The sequence below is a fragment of the Pituophis catenifer genome, unplaced genomic scaffold, assembly GCF_029215685.1.
Source record: "Pituophis catenifer annectens isolate HBS135680 unplaced genomic scaffold, rPitCat1.0.hap2 SCAF_18, whole genome shotgun sequence".
Classification (NCBI taxonomy): domain Eukaryota; kingdom Metazoa; phylum Chordata; class Lepidosauria; order Squamata; family Colubridae; genus Pituophis; species Pituophis catenifer.
Window position 1 is genome coordinate 3,819,435 of NW_027256898.1, and position 14,243 is coordinate 3,833,677.

Consider the following 14,243-nt stretch of genomic DNA (forward strand, 5'->3'; position numbering starts at 1 on the left):
AGAGAGAGAAGAGAGACAGAGAAAATGGCCCATTTTAGATAGATAGACAGAGCGAGGGAGAGACTGAAATAGAAGAGAGACAGAAAAAATGGCCCATTTTAGATAGATAGACAGAGAGAGGGAGAGACAGAAAGAGAGAGAAGAGAGACGGAGAGAAAATGGCCCATTTTAGATAGACAGAGAGAGGGAGAGACTGAAAGAGAGAAGAGAGTCAGAGAAAAAATGGCCCATTTTAGATAGATAGACAGAGAGAAGGAGAGACTGAAAGAGAGAAGAGAGACAGAGAAAATGGGCCATTTTAGATAGATAGACAGAGAGAGGGAGAGACTGAAAGAGAGAGAAGAGAGACAGAAAGAAAATGGCCCATTTTAGATAGATAGACAGAGAGGGAGAGACTGAAAGAGAGAAGAGAAACAGAGAAAATGGCCCATTTTAGATAGATAGACAGAGCGAGGGAGAGACTGAAATAGAAGAGAGACAGAGAAAAAATGGCCCATTTTAGATAGATAGACAGAGAGGGAGAGACTGAAAGAGAGAAGAGAGTCAGAGAAAAAATGGCCCATTTTAGATAGATAGACAGAGAGAAGGAGAGACTGAAAGAGAGAGAAGAGAGACAGAGAAAATGGGCCATTTTAGATAGATAGACAGAGAGAGGGAGAGACTGAAAGAGAGAGAAGAGAGACAGAAAGAAAATGGCCCATTTTAGATAGATAGACAGAGAGGGAGAGACTGAAAGAGAGAAGAGAGACAGAGAAAATGGCCCATTTTAGATAGATAGACAGAGCGAGGGAGAGACTGAAATAGAAGAGAGACAGAGAAAAAATGGCCCATTTTAGATAGATAGACAGAGAGAGGGAGAGACAGAAAGAGAGAGAAGAGAGACGGAGAGAAAATGGCCCATTTTAGATAGACAGAGAGAGGGAGAGACTGAAAGAGAGAAGAGAGACAGAGAAAATGGCCCATTTTAGATAGATAGACAGAGCGAGGGAGAGACTGAAATAGAAGAGAGACAGAGAAAATGGCCCATTTTAGATAGATAGAGGGAGGGAGAGACTGAAAGAGAGAGAAGAGAGGCAGAGAAAATGGCCCATTTTAGATAGATAGACAGAGAGAGGGAGAGACTGAAAGAGAGAGAAGAGAGACGGAGAGAAAATGGGCCATTTTAGATTGATAGACAGAGAGAGGGAGAGACTGAAAAAGAGAGAAGAGAGACAGAATGGCCCATTTTAGATAGAGAGAGGGAGAGACTGAACGAGAGAGAAGAGAGAAAGAAAATGGCCCATTTTAGATAGACAGAGAGAGGGAGAGACTGAAAGAGAAGAGAGTCAGAGAGAAAATGGCCCGTTTTAGATAGAGGGAGAGACAGAAAGAGAGAGAAGAGAGACGGAGAGAAAATGGCCCATTTTAGATAGATAGACAGAGAGAGGGAGAGACAGAAAGAGAGAGAAGAGAGACGGAGAGAAAATGGCCCATTTTAGATAGATAGAGAGAGGGAGAGACTGAAAGAGAGAGAAGAGAGACAGAGAGAAAATGGCCCATTTTAGATAGAGGGAGAGAGAGAAGAGAGTCAGAGAGAAAATGGCCCATTTTAGATAGATAGAGGGAGAGACAGAAAGAGAGAGAAGAGAGATGGAGAGAAAATGGCCCATTTTAGATAGATAGACAGAGAGAGGGAGAGACAGAAAGAGAGAGAAGAGAGACGGAGAGAAAATGGCCCATTTTAGATAGATAGACAGAGAGAGGGAGAGACAGAAAGAGAGAGAAGAGAGACGGAGAGAAAATGGCCCATTTTAGATAGATAGACAGAGAGAGGGAGAGACAGAAAGAGAGAGAAGAGAGACGGAGAGAAAATGGCCCATTTTAGATAGATAGACAGAGAGAGGGAGAGACAGAAAGAGAGAGAAGAGAGACGGAGAGAAAATGGCCCATTTTAGATAGATAGAGAGAGGGAGAGACTGAAAGAGAGAGAAGAGAGACAGAGAGAAAATGGCCCATTTTAGATAGAGGGAGAGAGAGAAGAGAGTCAGAGAGAAAATGGCCCATTTTAGATAGATAGAGGGAGAGACAGAAAGAGAGAGAAGAGAGATGGAGAGAAAATGGCCCATTTTAGATAGATAGACAGAGAGAGGGAGAGACAGAAAGAGAGAGAAGAGAGACGGAGAGAAAATGGCCCATTTTAGATAGATAGACAGAGAAAGGGAGAGACAGAAAGAGAGAGGAGACGGAGAGAAAATGGCCCATTTTAGATAGATAGACAGAGAGAGGGAGAGACTGAAAGAGAGAGAAGAGAGACAGAGAGAAAATGGCCCATTTTAGATAGAGGGAGAGAGAGAAGAGAGTCAGAGAGAAAATGGCCCATTTTAGATAGATAGAGGGAGAGACAGAAAGAGAGAGAAGAGAGACGGAGAGAAAATGGCCCATTTTAGATAGATAGACAGAGAGAGGGAGAGACAGAAAGAGAGAGAAGAGAGACGGAGAGAAAATGGCCCATTTTAGATAGATAGACAGAGAGAGGGAGAGACAGAAAGAGAGAGAAGAGAGACGGAGAGAAAATGGCCCATTTTAGATAGATAGAGAGAGGGAGAGACTGAAAGAGAGAGAAGAGAGACAGAGAGAAAATGGCCCATTTTAGATAGAGGGAGAGAGAGAAGAGAGTCAGAGAGAAAATGGCCCATTTTAGATAGATAGAGGGAGAGACAGAAAGAGAGAGAAGAGAGATGGAGAGAAAATGGCCCATTTTAGATAGATAGACAGAGAGAGGGAGAGACAGAAAGAGAGAGAAGAGAGACGGAGAGAAAATGGCCCATTTTAGATAGATAGACAGAGAAAGGGAGAGACAGAAAGAGAGAGGAGACGGAGAGAAAATGGCCCATTTTAGATAGATAGACAGAGAGAGGGAGAGACTGAAAGAGAGAGAAGAGAGACAGAGAGAAAATGGCCCATTTTAGATAGAGGGAGAGAGAGAAGAGAGTCAGAGAGAAAATGGCCCATTTTAGATAGATAGAGGGAGAGACAGAAAGAGAGAGAAGAGAGACGGAGAGAAAATGGCCCATTTTAGATAGATAGACAGAGAGAGGGAGAGACAGAAAGAGAGAGAAGAGAGACGGAGAGAAAATGGCCCATTTTAGATAGATAGACAGAGAGAGGGAGAGACTGAAAGAGAGAGAAGAGAGTCAGAGAGAAAATGGCCCATTTTAGATAGATAGAGGGAGAGACAGAAAGAGAGAGAAGAGAGATGGAGAGAAAATGGCCCATTTTAGATAGATAGATAGATAGATAGATAGACAGAGAGAGGGAGAGACAGAAAGAGAGAGAGAAAATGGCCCATTTTAGATATTTAAATGTTGTTGTGTTACCAACCAGCAGAGTAGATTGCACAGAGAAACGTTGCTGAGAGCAATGAATAAGAATTATGCAAACTGGTTTATCAAAAGCTTACTTTATAGTAGAAAAACGGTGTCATAGTCTTTAAACAAATTCCAAGTCTTTGCCAGTAAATCAGTCCAGTAGTTACAGAATCTTCTTACCCAACAAACAGTAGTTGGTTAGAATAACAAACTCACTCTGGTTCACAAACCACAATGGTTGCAGATCCATCAAACGATGATTAGCAGATAGCAACTCCTCTCAATGGTAGCTTCTCATAGCAGCTTCATCATCTCATCATCTTCATACACAATGGCAGCATAGCATAGCAGCAACTGAACATGTTACAATACCTTGCTTAAATACTCTCACAACCAGTAATATGTAATTACAGCATGACTCAGCATTAAAGCCACATAATATATTTACAGATTAAAGTTACAGTACACTTATATTGCCTGGACAACATAGTTAGGCTCAAACCATATCCTAACATGGCCCATTTTAGATAGATAGACAGAGGGAAAGACAGAAAGAGAGTCAGAGAGAAAATGGCCCATTTTAGATAGACAGAGGGAGGGAGGGAGAGACTGAAAGAGAGAAGAGAGTCAGAGACAAAATGGCCCATTTTAGATAGATAGACAGAGAGAGGGAGAGACTGAAAGACAGAGAAGAGAGAGAGATAATGGCCCATTTTTGATAGATAGACAGATAGAGAGAAAGACAGAGAGAGAGAAAATGGCCCATTTTAGATAGATAGATAGATAGATAGATAGATAGACAGAGAGAGGGAGAGACTGAAAGAGAGAGAGGGAGAGACAGAAAATGGCCCATTTTAGATAGATAGAGGGAGAGACTGAAAGAGAAGAGAGACAGAGAGAAAATGGCCCATTTAGATAGACAGAGCGAGGGAGAGACTGAAAGAGAGGGAAGAGAGTCAGAGAGAAAATGGCCCATTTTAGATAGATAGAGGGAGAGACAGAGAAAATGGCCCATTTAGGATAGATACAGAGAGAGGGAGAGAGACTGAAAGAGAGACAGAGAGAAAATGGCCCATTTTAGATGATAGATAGATAGATAGATAGATAGATAGATGATAGATAGATAGATAGATAGATAGATAGATAGATAGATAGAGGGAAAGACAGTCGGAGAGAAATGGCCCATTTTAGATAGATAGACAGAGAGAGGGAGAGACTGAAAGAGAAGAGAGACAGAGAAAATGGCCCATTTTAGATAGATAGACAGAGGGAGAGACTGAAAGAAAAGAGAGACAGAGAGAAAATGGCCCATTTTAGATAGATAGACAGAGAGAGAGAGAGAGACTGAAAGAGAAGAGAGACAAAATGGCCCATTTTAGATAGCGAGAGCGACAGAGAGAGGGTGAGACAAAAAGAGAAAGGGAAGAGAAGAGAGAGATATTTCTCAAGCTCCTTGGAGCTGAGAAGAATTGCTGCAAAACTGAGTTTTCTGAAGTGGACCACTAGACTCCTAAACAACTGAAAAAATGATCTAGTAAAAAAAAAATTTCAACCAAAGGAGCAACATGCAGACAAAAGCAAATAAAACACCTCCCCCAGGAGCAAAACAAAGTTTAATTTGTGTGCATTGTTTAATGGACTGTTTAATTGGCCACGCCCACCCAGCCGGTCCAGCCTCCCCCCCCGCAACAATCTGAGGGACCGTGAATTGGCCCCGTTTAAAAAGTTTGAGGACCCCTGATTTAAACCATCTCTTTGCATTCTGAAATTTCGACATGACAATTTTAAGCACACCTGCCCTTCTTGGCCAAGGCCAGTGCTCTTACTTGAAACGCCCCACTGATCTGGAAAGGCGGACCGACAGCGGTAGCCCCTCTCCACAACCTAAACCGACGAGTGAAATTTAAACTTTTTAGTTTAATTTAATTTAATTAATTCAATTTATATGCCGCCCCCCCCCTCCGAAGACTCAAGGCGGCTCGTTTGCCAAACGACACCCCCAGCGAACTTCCTCGGCACGTTCGTCAGCATCACCTCATTGGCAGCCGGGCTTAACGCCGTTCTCTGGTCGGGGCGTCCTCTGCGGTCACCGCTAACGGTGTAGACTTTGGAAGTTCGTTTCCGCCAACGCAGCTGGCAGGGCCACCGCTTGTTGGCCAAGGTGTAGTAATACAAGACGGGGTTCAGGCAGCAGTTGAAGCTAACCAGGGCTAAGGTGACTCGGCGGAGCTGGTAGATGGAGGTGGCCAAGTGGCAGTTCCGGATGAGGCCGAGGCGCATCAGGAGATGGAGGAGGTGGGTGAGGTGGAAGGGGAGAAAGCAGGACACGCAGATGAAGAGGATGAGGTAGATAGTGTTCAGGGCCTTCCTTTTGATGGCGCTCTCCGAGATGCGGGAGATTCGCCGGGCGATCAGTGGGTAGGTGATCAAGATCACCACGAAGGGGATGAGAAAGCCGAAGATCAGCACGCAAACGTTGTAAGGCAGCATGCGCCCCTTCCAGGAGGCTTCGCCAAAGCTCTCGAAGCACACGTGGGCATCGCTGACCTTGGCGTCGAGGGGGCCTCCCAGGATCAGAGAGCCGGCAATGCTCAGACCAACCGCCCAGAGGACAACGGCGATCAGGGCGTAGTGGCCGCTCTTGATCCGGAGGTACGCCAAGGGGTGCAAGACGGCCACGTAGCGGTCGACGCAGATGGAGGTGAAGAAGGCCATACTGAGGTAAATGTTGAGGAAGTACATGCTCCCTGTGAGGCGGCAGGCCACGTCCCCAAAGACCCAGTTGTTGTGGTGAAGGTGGTAGTGGATCTTGAAGGGCAGGATGCAGACGAACAAGGTGTCCACCGCGGCCAGGCTAAGCAAGTAGACGTAGGAGCGAGGCGGGTGCGAGATCCGGCAGGTCAGCAGGTAGAGGGCGGCCCCGTTCTCCAGCAAGCCCAGCACGAAGACGGGAATGTAGATGGCGGGGAAGAGGAAGTACTGGAAGTCAGCCCGAAGGCTGCATTCCTGGCTGGCGTTGGCCGCCGTCTGGTTTTCCATCTTCTCTGGAGCAGGATTCGTACCCTGGCCTGATCAGCTGCAGGAAGCCTCTCTCAGCCCATCATGCTGGGAGGGAAGGCAGCCGGGCTCTGCAGCTCACCTCAAGTCAGCTTGGAAAACAAGGGCGCCAATCCGAGGAAACCACTTGGGAAAAATTGAAAAATAAAAATAAAACTGGCTGGCTGGCTGCATTCCTGAAGTTGGGAGACTTTGGTGGGGTGGGCAAACCACGGTTTAGCCAAAATACTGAAGCAAGAGTCCCCTCTCTTTATAATATTGGACTGGGGCACCCATCATCCCCAACCACGGTAGCCATAAGAAAGCAGGAATTGCACCAGTTTGCAGAGAAGGAAGAAGTTCCTAGCACAGGGGTCTTGCAACCTTCAACACTCAAAGAGCCATTTGGACCCGTTTCCCACAGAAAAGAAAACACCGGGAGCCACAAAAACCCTCCCTATGCCTGACTATTTCTTGAGCGGCCACAAAAACTAGCCTATGTAGTTGAATTAAACGTTCTGTTTTCTTCTGAAACTTTTCTTTCCTTGGATTTATCCATGGTTGGCCTACCGGGGGTTGAAAAGCTCAATAAATCGCGTGCTGGCAGGTGTCGCACATTGGCGATTGTGACGCATATTTTGAGTGCCAGGGAGCCGCAGCAGAGAGGTGAAAGAGCCACATGCGGTTCCAGAGCCGCAGGTTGCTGACCCCTGTCCTAGCAAGTTTGGGCAAAGTTTTCAGGACTATGAAAATTCTTAAAGGTGAGGAGGGGGGAGAAGTAAAGAAAGGATGATAGAAGCACTCAAAATTGTGGCGGGTGGTTTATTTTAAAGGTGCATTTCATCGCTAATTATAAAAAAAAACCCATTAAAACTTACCTGTTTGCATCTGTCTTTAGCCGTCCTGGTATTCGGTGAAGATATCTGAGCTTGCTTTTTGTCTCCTTTTGACTTTTAGGATGTTGCCTTCCCCTGCACCCCCTACGTGTCAGCCGAAGGAGGCCTCCCACACACCTTTTGTGCAGGAAGCAGGGGAGAGAAACTTTTTCGCCGTTGTGGTTTGCAAAAAGTGCAACCCGAGGCGGCAAGAAATACGCAGCTCAGTGTTAAGCGGTGGCATTTCCCCCCCCCAAGATTTAAGAGCAGAAAAACCAAAGTGTTTATAGAGTTTATGAGATCAGCCTCCTGACCTTTACAATCTCCACCCCCCACCCTAATAAGGGGAGTGGGGAGTGAAAAGACAGCAGAATAATAATAGAATAAAAGATTCACTCTTTCCGCAGTGTTTTAACGTGTAAAAGCGCGATTAAATCTACATTTAAGATACATGATTCTGAGAGAGAGTCTTAAAAAAAGTGTTTTGCAAACTCTCAACCCATGCGGTTGTGTGGCACAAGTGAAAGCTGGCAAAGGCTTGTACTTTGCTGGGGGTTGCGTTGGTGGAGGGGAGACCAAATTCTGTACCGAGCAGTAGTTTCTTCATTCATTACTAGGGACTAGAACCTTAAATTCAGTGTGCGAACTCCCAAAATGCAATGTGAGCGCCCCTGTGCATGTGCATGAGACTTGAAGACCAGCTGGCCGGTGGGAGGTGCACGCATGTGTGGTGGAGCTGGGCTGGGGCGACAGCTGGCCTGCCCGCAGAGAGGGCCCTGCGTGCCACCGTTCGCCATCCCAGCCTTAGGACGACCAGGAAGGAACTAAATCTGAAATCATTCAGAGTGTCGTTCCTTCCTTAGCCACCCCAAAAAAGAATCGTTTCTTGGCAGATAAAACTTCGGATTAGCAGGTTTGTTAACAAATGCCTGCGGAGCGTAAGAAAATGCGATATTTTCCCCTTCTTCCTCCAGCAATGTGTGTGTAGATGTAGATATAGATGTTTTCTGAGGTTTTCGCGGGTGTTTGTATGTAGGTCTTTGGTTATTCGGGTTTTCTCCCGCGTAAAATTGGAAGTGTCTTGGCGACGTTTCGACGAAGTCTCGTTCGTCATCTTCAGGCTGGTGTTTTCGGCTTCGTGCTTCTAGGAGCAATGTGTGATTGCAAAAGGAAGAAACAGCTGCGATCACACATTGCTCCTAGAAGCACGAAGCCGAAAACACCAGCCTGAAGATGACGAATGAGACTTCGTCGAAACGTCGCCAAGACACTTCCAATTTTACGTGGGAGAAAACCCGAATAACCAAAGACCTACATAGATATAGATAGATAGATAGATAGATAGATAGATAGATAGATAGATAGATAGATAGATAGATAGATAGATAGATAGATAGATAGACAGACAGACAGACAGACAGACCCCCTAGGCAGAAATTAACAGTTCATTTCAATCTTCCGTCTCCAAGTCTGCAAGACAACGAAGGGAGAAAGAAAACAAACAAAGGTGAGAATTACAGAAAATAGCAGCTGGAAGACTTGAGCAGTGAACTGGTTTCAACTTTAGGCAAATGGTGGATGTCAGCTCCCCCGCCCCATCGCAATGTAGAGGAGATCACCAAGAGATCCAATCCCTGGCAGACCTCCTGTTGTGAGGACCGCAGTGCCAAAAAACCTTGGAAACAGAAAAATATTGTCGGCACAGCTATTTTGAGCTGGTTCTTGGAGTCTTCATGAGGACTAGAAACACCAGACGCCCAAAGACTTCCTGGATGCTCACCACTTTTGTAGTACTCCACGTGCTTGAGGAAGAGTCCGTCGGGGGGGGGGGGGGCGCCATGATGTTTGGGGGATAAGCCATCAAGTCCCGGGCCGCTAGGAGTTCTTGGATGTGATGCAGTTGAGGTCGGGACTGACCCACAGCTACCAATGCCCCGACTATCCGCTGCACCTAGGATTAAAAAATAAGGTTTGAAAACGACAGAAAGTTCCAGAATCGGCACCATTGGTGGGCAAAATCGAGGGAATGGAAACACGGAATTGGGAGGGTTGGGTGGGTCCTTCGGAAGCCATCTAGTCTGACCCCACCCCCACCCCCAAGAAATAGCCCGTCTGTTTGAACAGAGGAGGAGAAGCGACCCATTTTCTGGATTATCTCAAACTCCTCTTATCGGGAACAATATTTTTTTGGGGAAAAGCAAGCTCTCTTCCCTTCGGCCAAGGAGGGCGAGACTGCTACCCATCCCCGATTCCCTCGCGTCGTTTCAACCGGCAGCAAAAGCTGGGGGCTCCTGCAGATTGCAAACGGCACGTCGTCGCCCACTCGCCGTTGACGGAGGCAGACGAGACCCAGGAGCGTTTTGGCAGCTGTTTTCGGAGCTAATTTGAAGCAAGCCACAAGACGGTGTATGTGTGTGTGTGGGAATTGAAACTCTTTAAGGCTTTTTTAATTTTTTTATTTTGGCAAGTACCGGCAGAAAACAGCCAGCCAGCCACCTCCTCTCCTCGTGGCTAACCCAATGTAGGCGCATGCTTCCGCGAGAGCCGGCCTCGCCTTCTCCCTCGCCTCTGAATCATCCACAACATGATTCATTTATTCTATTGGTGGCGCAGCGGACTGAAGTGCTGTTAAGCAGCACCAGCTGCCTGCAATTACTGCGAGTTCAAATCTCACCAGGCTCAAGGTTGACTCAGCTTTCCATCCTTTCTAAGGTAGGTAAAATGAGGACCCGGATTGTGGGGGCAATAAACTGACTTTGTATAAAAAAAAAGAACACCGCTTGGGAGTGGGGGGCGAAAGCCCTACTAAGCAGGTCTATACAAAAGTATGAAGGCTATTGCTTAACGCATTGTAAGCCGCCCTGAGTCTCCGGAGAAAGGCGGCATATAAATCGAACCAATACATACATACATAAATAAATAAACAGTAACAGAGTTGGAAGGGACCTTGGAGGTCATTTAGTCCAACCCCCCGCTCAAGCAGGAGGCCTGTACAGATCCTCTGTGGACAGAAGCTATCTACCTCTGAATGCAACAGCAAAGAATAATCTGGGATTTAACCCAAAGCCTCTATAAAAATTTGGAAGAAGAGGTCGAATTCAGGAGATCCCAAGTCTGTCCGAATCCCTAGCAGAGGGAGCAGAGGGCTGGACTAGATGACCTCCAAGGACCCTTCCAATTCTGTTACTGTTACTGTTAGCCGTCTGTCTTTCCCCATTCATCCGTCAAGGAGTCTGCGTTAATCTGCGGATTTGGGACTTATAAATCAAAACCAGGAAATCCGTAACCATTTTCCTCTCCAGATGTGTGTGTGTGTCTGGGGGGGGGGGGGGTGTCTTCATCTCCTGCCTCAGTTTTTAGCCCCTCGAACTCTTCCCCCAATACGATTTTTAAAAATGCTCAGAGGATCCCTTTTTCAGACCGACCGCAAGGCTTTCAGCTGAACTGGAATGCCAAACCTCGGCCTTCCCTAGGCCCCAGGACTGGACCATGGTCCTCCCCAGCCTCCTCACTGTCCAACTCCACTGCCAGCTCCGCAGGCTGCTGGCGGACCACAAAATCACCCGATTCCCACCCAAACTCACCCACAAGGCCGTTGTGGGTGAATCCATAAGGGCTAAAAAGCTCCGTCATGTCCAGGTGCAGTCTACCTGCTGGTGCTTGGTTGCCTTACAGCGCGCAGCCAGCATTAGAAGAAACTTCAGTTTGATGATGAATTCCCTGCTGACATTTCTGAGCAAAGGCCAGGCAAGCGTTCGTGGGTGGGGATAACGCAGATTAAATTGCCGAACCTGGAGAGAGATGGAGCCGCGTAGGAAAAACTCCCTCGGAAAACTCATGGATTCAACCACGAGGCCTTTTTTTATTTTATTCTTTTCCCGGATCACGTGGAAATGCCTCCCTCAGCTAAGCAGGTGGTCCTTCTCCCACCACCTGGCAGGCTGAAGCAGCCCTGAAGGGAAGCCACGTCCACGTCGCGTGGGCTTCAGATGCGAATTCAAATCCTTCCTCCTCCTCCTCCTCCTCCCGCATTCAGATGGCTCTCCGGTTTTGAAATGCAACCCTCGGGGTGGGCAAGACGGGGGTCCCATCTGGAAAGGAAGCCCCAAAGACCTGCCTTGACTCTCTCGCTAAAAAAAGCGAGTTGCGATTGTGTTTGCCAACGCGATTCAGGTTGCACCAAGGAACGGTAGCTTCTTCCTGCAGATAAATAGCCAGCTCAAGCTCAACTCGTATTCTTCTTCCTGACAAGCTAGCTTACCCGGTGCAGAGTTCGAATCCTCTTTCACTGGTGGTGGTCTCCAAGCAACTTGGGAGAGCCCCAGTCGACAGCTATGTCCTTCAAGAGCCACATGGCTTTTGCGATGTGTGTTTGTGTGTCTTGTTGACCCTGCCCACTCCTTACCTAACTAACTCCTCCCGCCACAAGCCCAGTCCGAAATAAAAAGTCGCAAGACACAGTTTTGGGTAACTTTGCCTTTCGGAAGCCGCTCTGACAGACAAGTTTCTAGTCCTTAGGTTCGCAATGAAGCTGGCAAACACTCGTGCACGGTTGGGGTGTGAATTTTCTGAGTCTTGAGCCTCAGCAAAATAGAAGAGTGCATGGCTTTCAGGACCACGGAGAGCTCTAGAGACCTTCCCTGCCAGTAAAGCCTTTTTTTTCCATCTCACACTATAGTTAAATCCTTCAAAACTCAATTTCTTAAGACGCAAATTGCCGAACATCAAAACACTCAAAGGAAGGTTTCTTATCCTTGGGAGGCCTGTTCATTCCGAGATCCTCCCTTTTTCATTTTTAGTCCATTTCTAGCGATATAATATTCTCCCCCCCTCCCTCCTTTCTTGCTTCCTGACACACCTCCAGATGACACTTGTCAATCCTGGTGTTTCAAAGCCACCTCCGGAGTCTGAGTCTCCGGAGAAGGGCGGTATATAAATCAAATTTTTTTAAAAAAAGAGAGAGGATTCAGAATACTTTAAGAAATGGAATCAATTTTACCACCGGTTAGAAAAGAGGTACAAATAAGTTAACTGAATAGTTATGTATAAAAATGCTACAATTAGAATATTGTGTTAGTGAAGAATTGTTGTAATGGACTTGGCGAGAATGAAGATAGAAGAAACAAGAAAAAGAAGTTTTGGAGACAACACCGAGATGTCACATGGAAGGAATGACTGATTTATTAAATGTTTGTTTGTTTAAAAAATAAAAAAACTTTAAAAAAAAAACTTGGCAAGGAGTCACGAACCAATTAAGCAAACTAATTGTCTCCTGCAAACTCCCCTCCTCTTTAGTTCCTTTTTATTCGCTATGGGAGGGGCCATTCACTGTCCACCTGTGGCTTTACTCCTGAGTCGACCCTTGTTCCTTAGCTGTTCCTTTCTCCTGGCAGCTCACACTGGGAACAGGCTCCAGCTGTTCTCCTGCCCCACTGATGTCTAACTCTGAAGGCAGCTGATACCTATCATAATGCCCCTGGTCCCCTCTCTGCCTCCGATGCAGAGCCCTCATCAGAGCCTTCCCCAGACTCCAGGATTGGCCCATGTTCCTCCCCAACCTCCTCACTGTCTTGAGTCTGCCACCAGCTCTGCTGGCCGCTGGCGGCCCACAGCAAAACTCGCCAGACTCTTTGAAATAGTCCGGAGGCTGCAAAGTGAACAGCGAAAAAGCTACGGAGAAATTTCATGACAGATAATGGACAAATTTCATGAGAATAATTAATAAGTGGAACAACTTGCCTCCAGAAGTTGTCAATGTTCCAACACTGGAAGTTTTTAAGAAGATGTTGGATAACCGTTTGTCTGAAGTGGTGTAGGGTTTCCTGCCTGGGCAGGGGGTTGGACTAGAAGACCTCCAAGGTCCCTCCCAACTCTGCTATTCTATTCTATTCTATTCTATTCTATTCTATTCTATTCTATTCTATTCTATTCTATTCTATTCTATTCTATTCTATTCTATTCTATTCTATTCTATTCTTCTAATATTCTCCAGGATAGAAAGACACAATTTCTGTCTATTTTATAATAGCTGAAGGCTATTATAAATTTGCATTTGAAAAAAACAGTTTATAGAAAGGAATTCTGACTGGTGGCTGTTTAGAAATTCAGTCTGTTTTTCCCCTGTTCACGCCAATTGAAATACGAGTACCTTAATTCTACAGCAGGAATCAGCTAGTAGTGCCTGATAAAATGGGCCACCTTGATAAAAGGCCATCCAGAGTAGGATTTTGTTAGTATTTAGGTGGGAGTATTTGGGTGGGAGACCCCTGAGAAAGCTCTCTCTACGAATAAAAGCAGAAATCTGCAAGAAAGCGAGGGCAATGTACTTCCAACTCTACCAAAGAAAATTGCAGCCACATCTACCGTGTTTCCCCAAAAATAAGACTCTGTCTTGTATTTTTTTGAACCCCAAAATAAGCGCTTGGCCTTATTTTCGGGGAGGTCTTATTATTTTGGGGCGCGTGGAGCAAGACGGGGCTCCTCTTGCCGTCTTACCTGATTTCCAGCTCTGTCTCCCTAACCCAGGGATCTGCAACCTTAAAACATTCAAAGAGCCATTTGGACCCATTTCCCACAGAAAAGAAAACACCGGGAGCCACAAAACCCTTCCCGTGCCTATTTCTTGAGCGGCCACAAAACTATCATATGTAGTTGAATTAAACCTTGTTTTCTTCTGAAACTTTTCTTTTCTTCAATTTATCCATGGTTGGCCTACCGGGAGTTGAAAAGCTCAATAAATCGCGTGTTGGCAGGTGTCGCACATTGGCAGTTTTGATGCATATTTTGAGTGACAGGAAGCCGCAGTAGAGGGATGAAAGAGCCGCATGCGGCTCCAGAGCCGCAGGTTGCTGACCCCTGCCCTAATCCTAACCAGAGAAAATGGCAGGGACCAGCTGTGCATGCTTTTAAATATTTTCGGGAAGGGCTTATTTTCGGGGAGGGCTTATTTTAGCACAGGCGGTCAAAAGCCCAATTGAGCTTCTTA

General features: G+C 46.2%; 2 protein-coding genes across 2 annotated transcripts in view; both read right to left on the reverse strand.

Moving 5' to 3' along the window:
- Window positions 1–4,719: 4,719 nt before the first annotated feature.
- Window positions 4,720–6,652, reverse strand: LOC139326027 (lysophosphatidic acid receptor 6-like). Its single transcript, XM_070956113.1, has one exon. It carries the CDS (start codon window positions 6,384–6,386, stop codon window positions 5,289–5,291), a length of 1,098 nt encoding a protein of 365 aa, XP_070812214.1. The 5' UTR covers window positions 6,387–6,652; the 3' UTR covers window positions 4,720–5,288.
- Window positions 6,653–8,668: 2,016 nt separating this feature from the next.
- Window positions 8,669–14,243, reverse strand: part of PUSL1 (pseudouridine synthase like 1) — a 59,048-nt gene continuing 53,473 nt past the window's right edge. Inside the window, 5 exon segments of the mRNA XM_070956285.1 lie at window positions 8,669–8,728; window positions 9,039–9,084; window positions 9,087–9,209; window positions 10,909–10,990; window positions 12,825–12,905. Of these exon segments, the coding sequence (XP_070812386.1) occupies window positions 8,709–8,728; window positions 9,039–9,084; window positions 9,087–9,209; window positions 10,909–10,990; window positions 12,825–12,905 (352 nt within the window). The 3' untranslated portion in view covers window positions 8,669–8,708.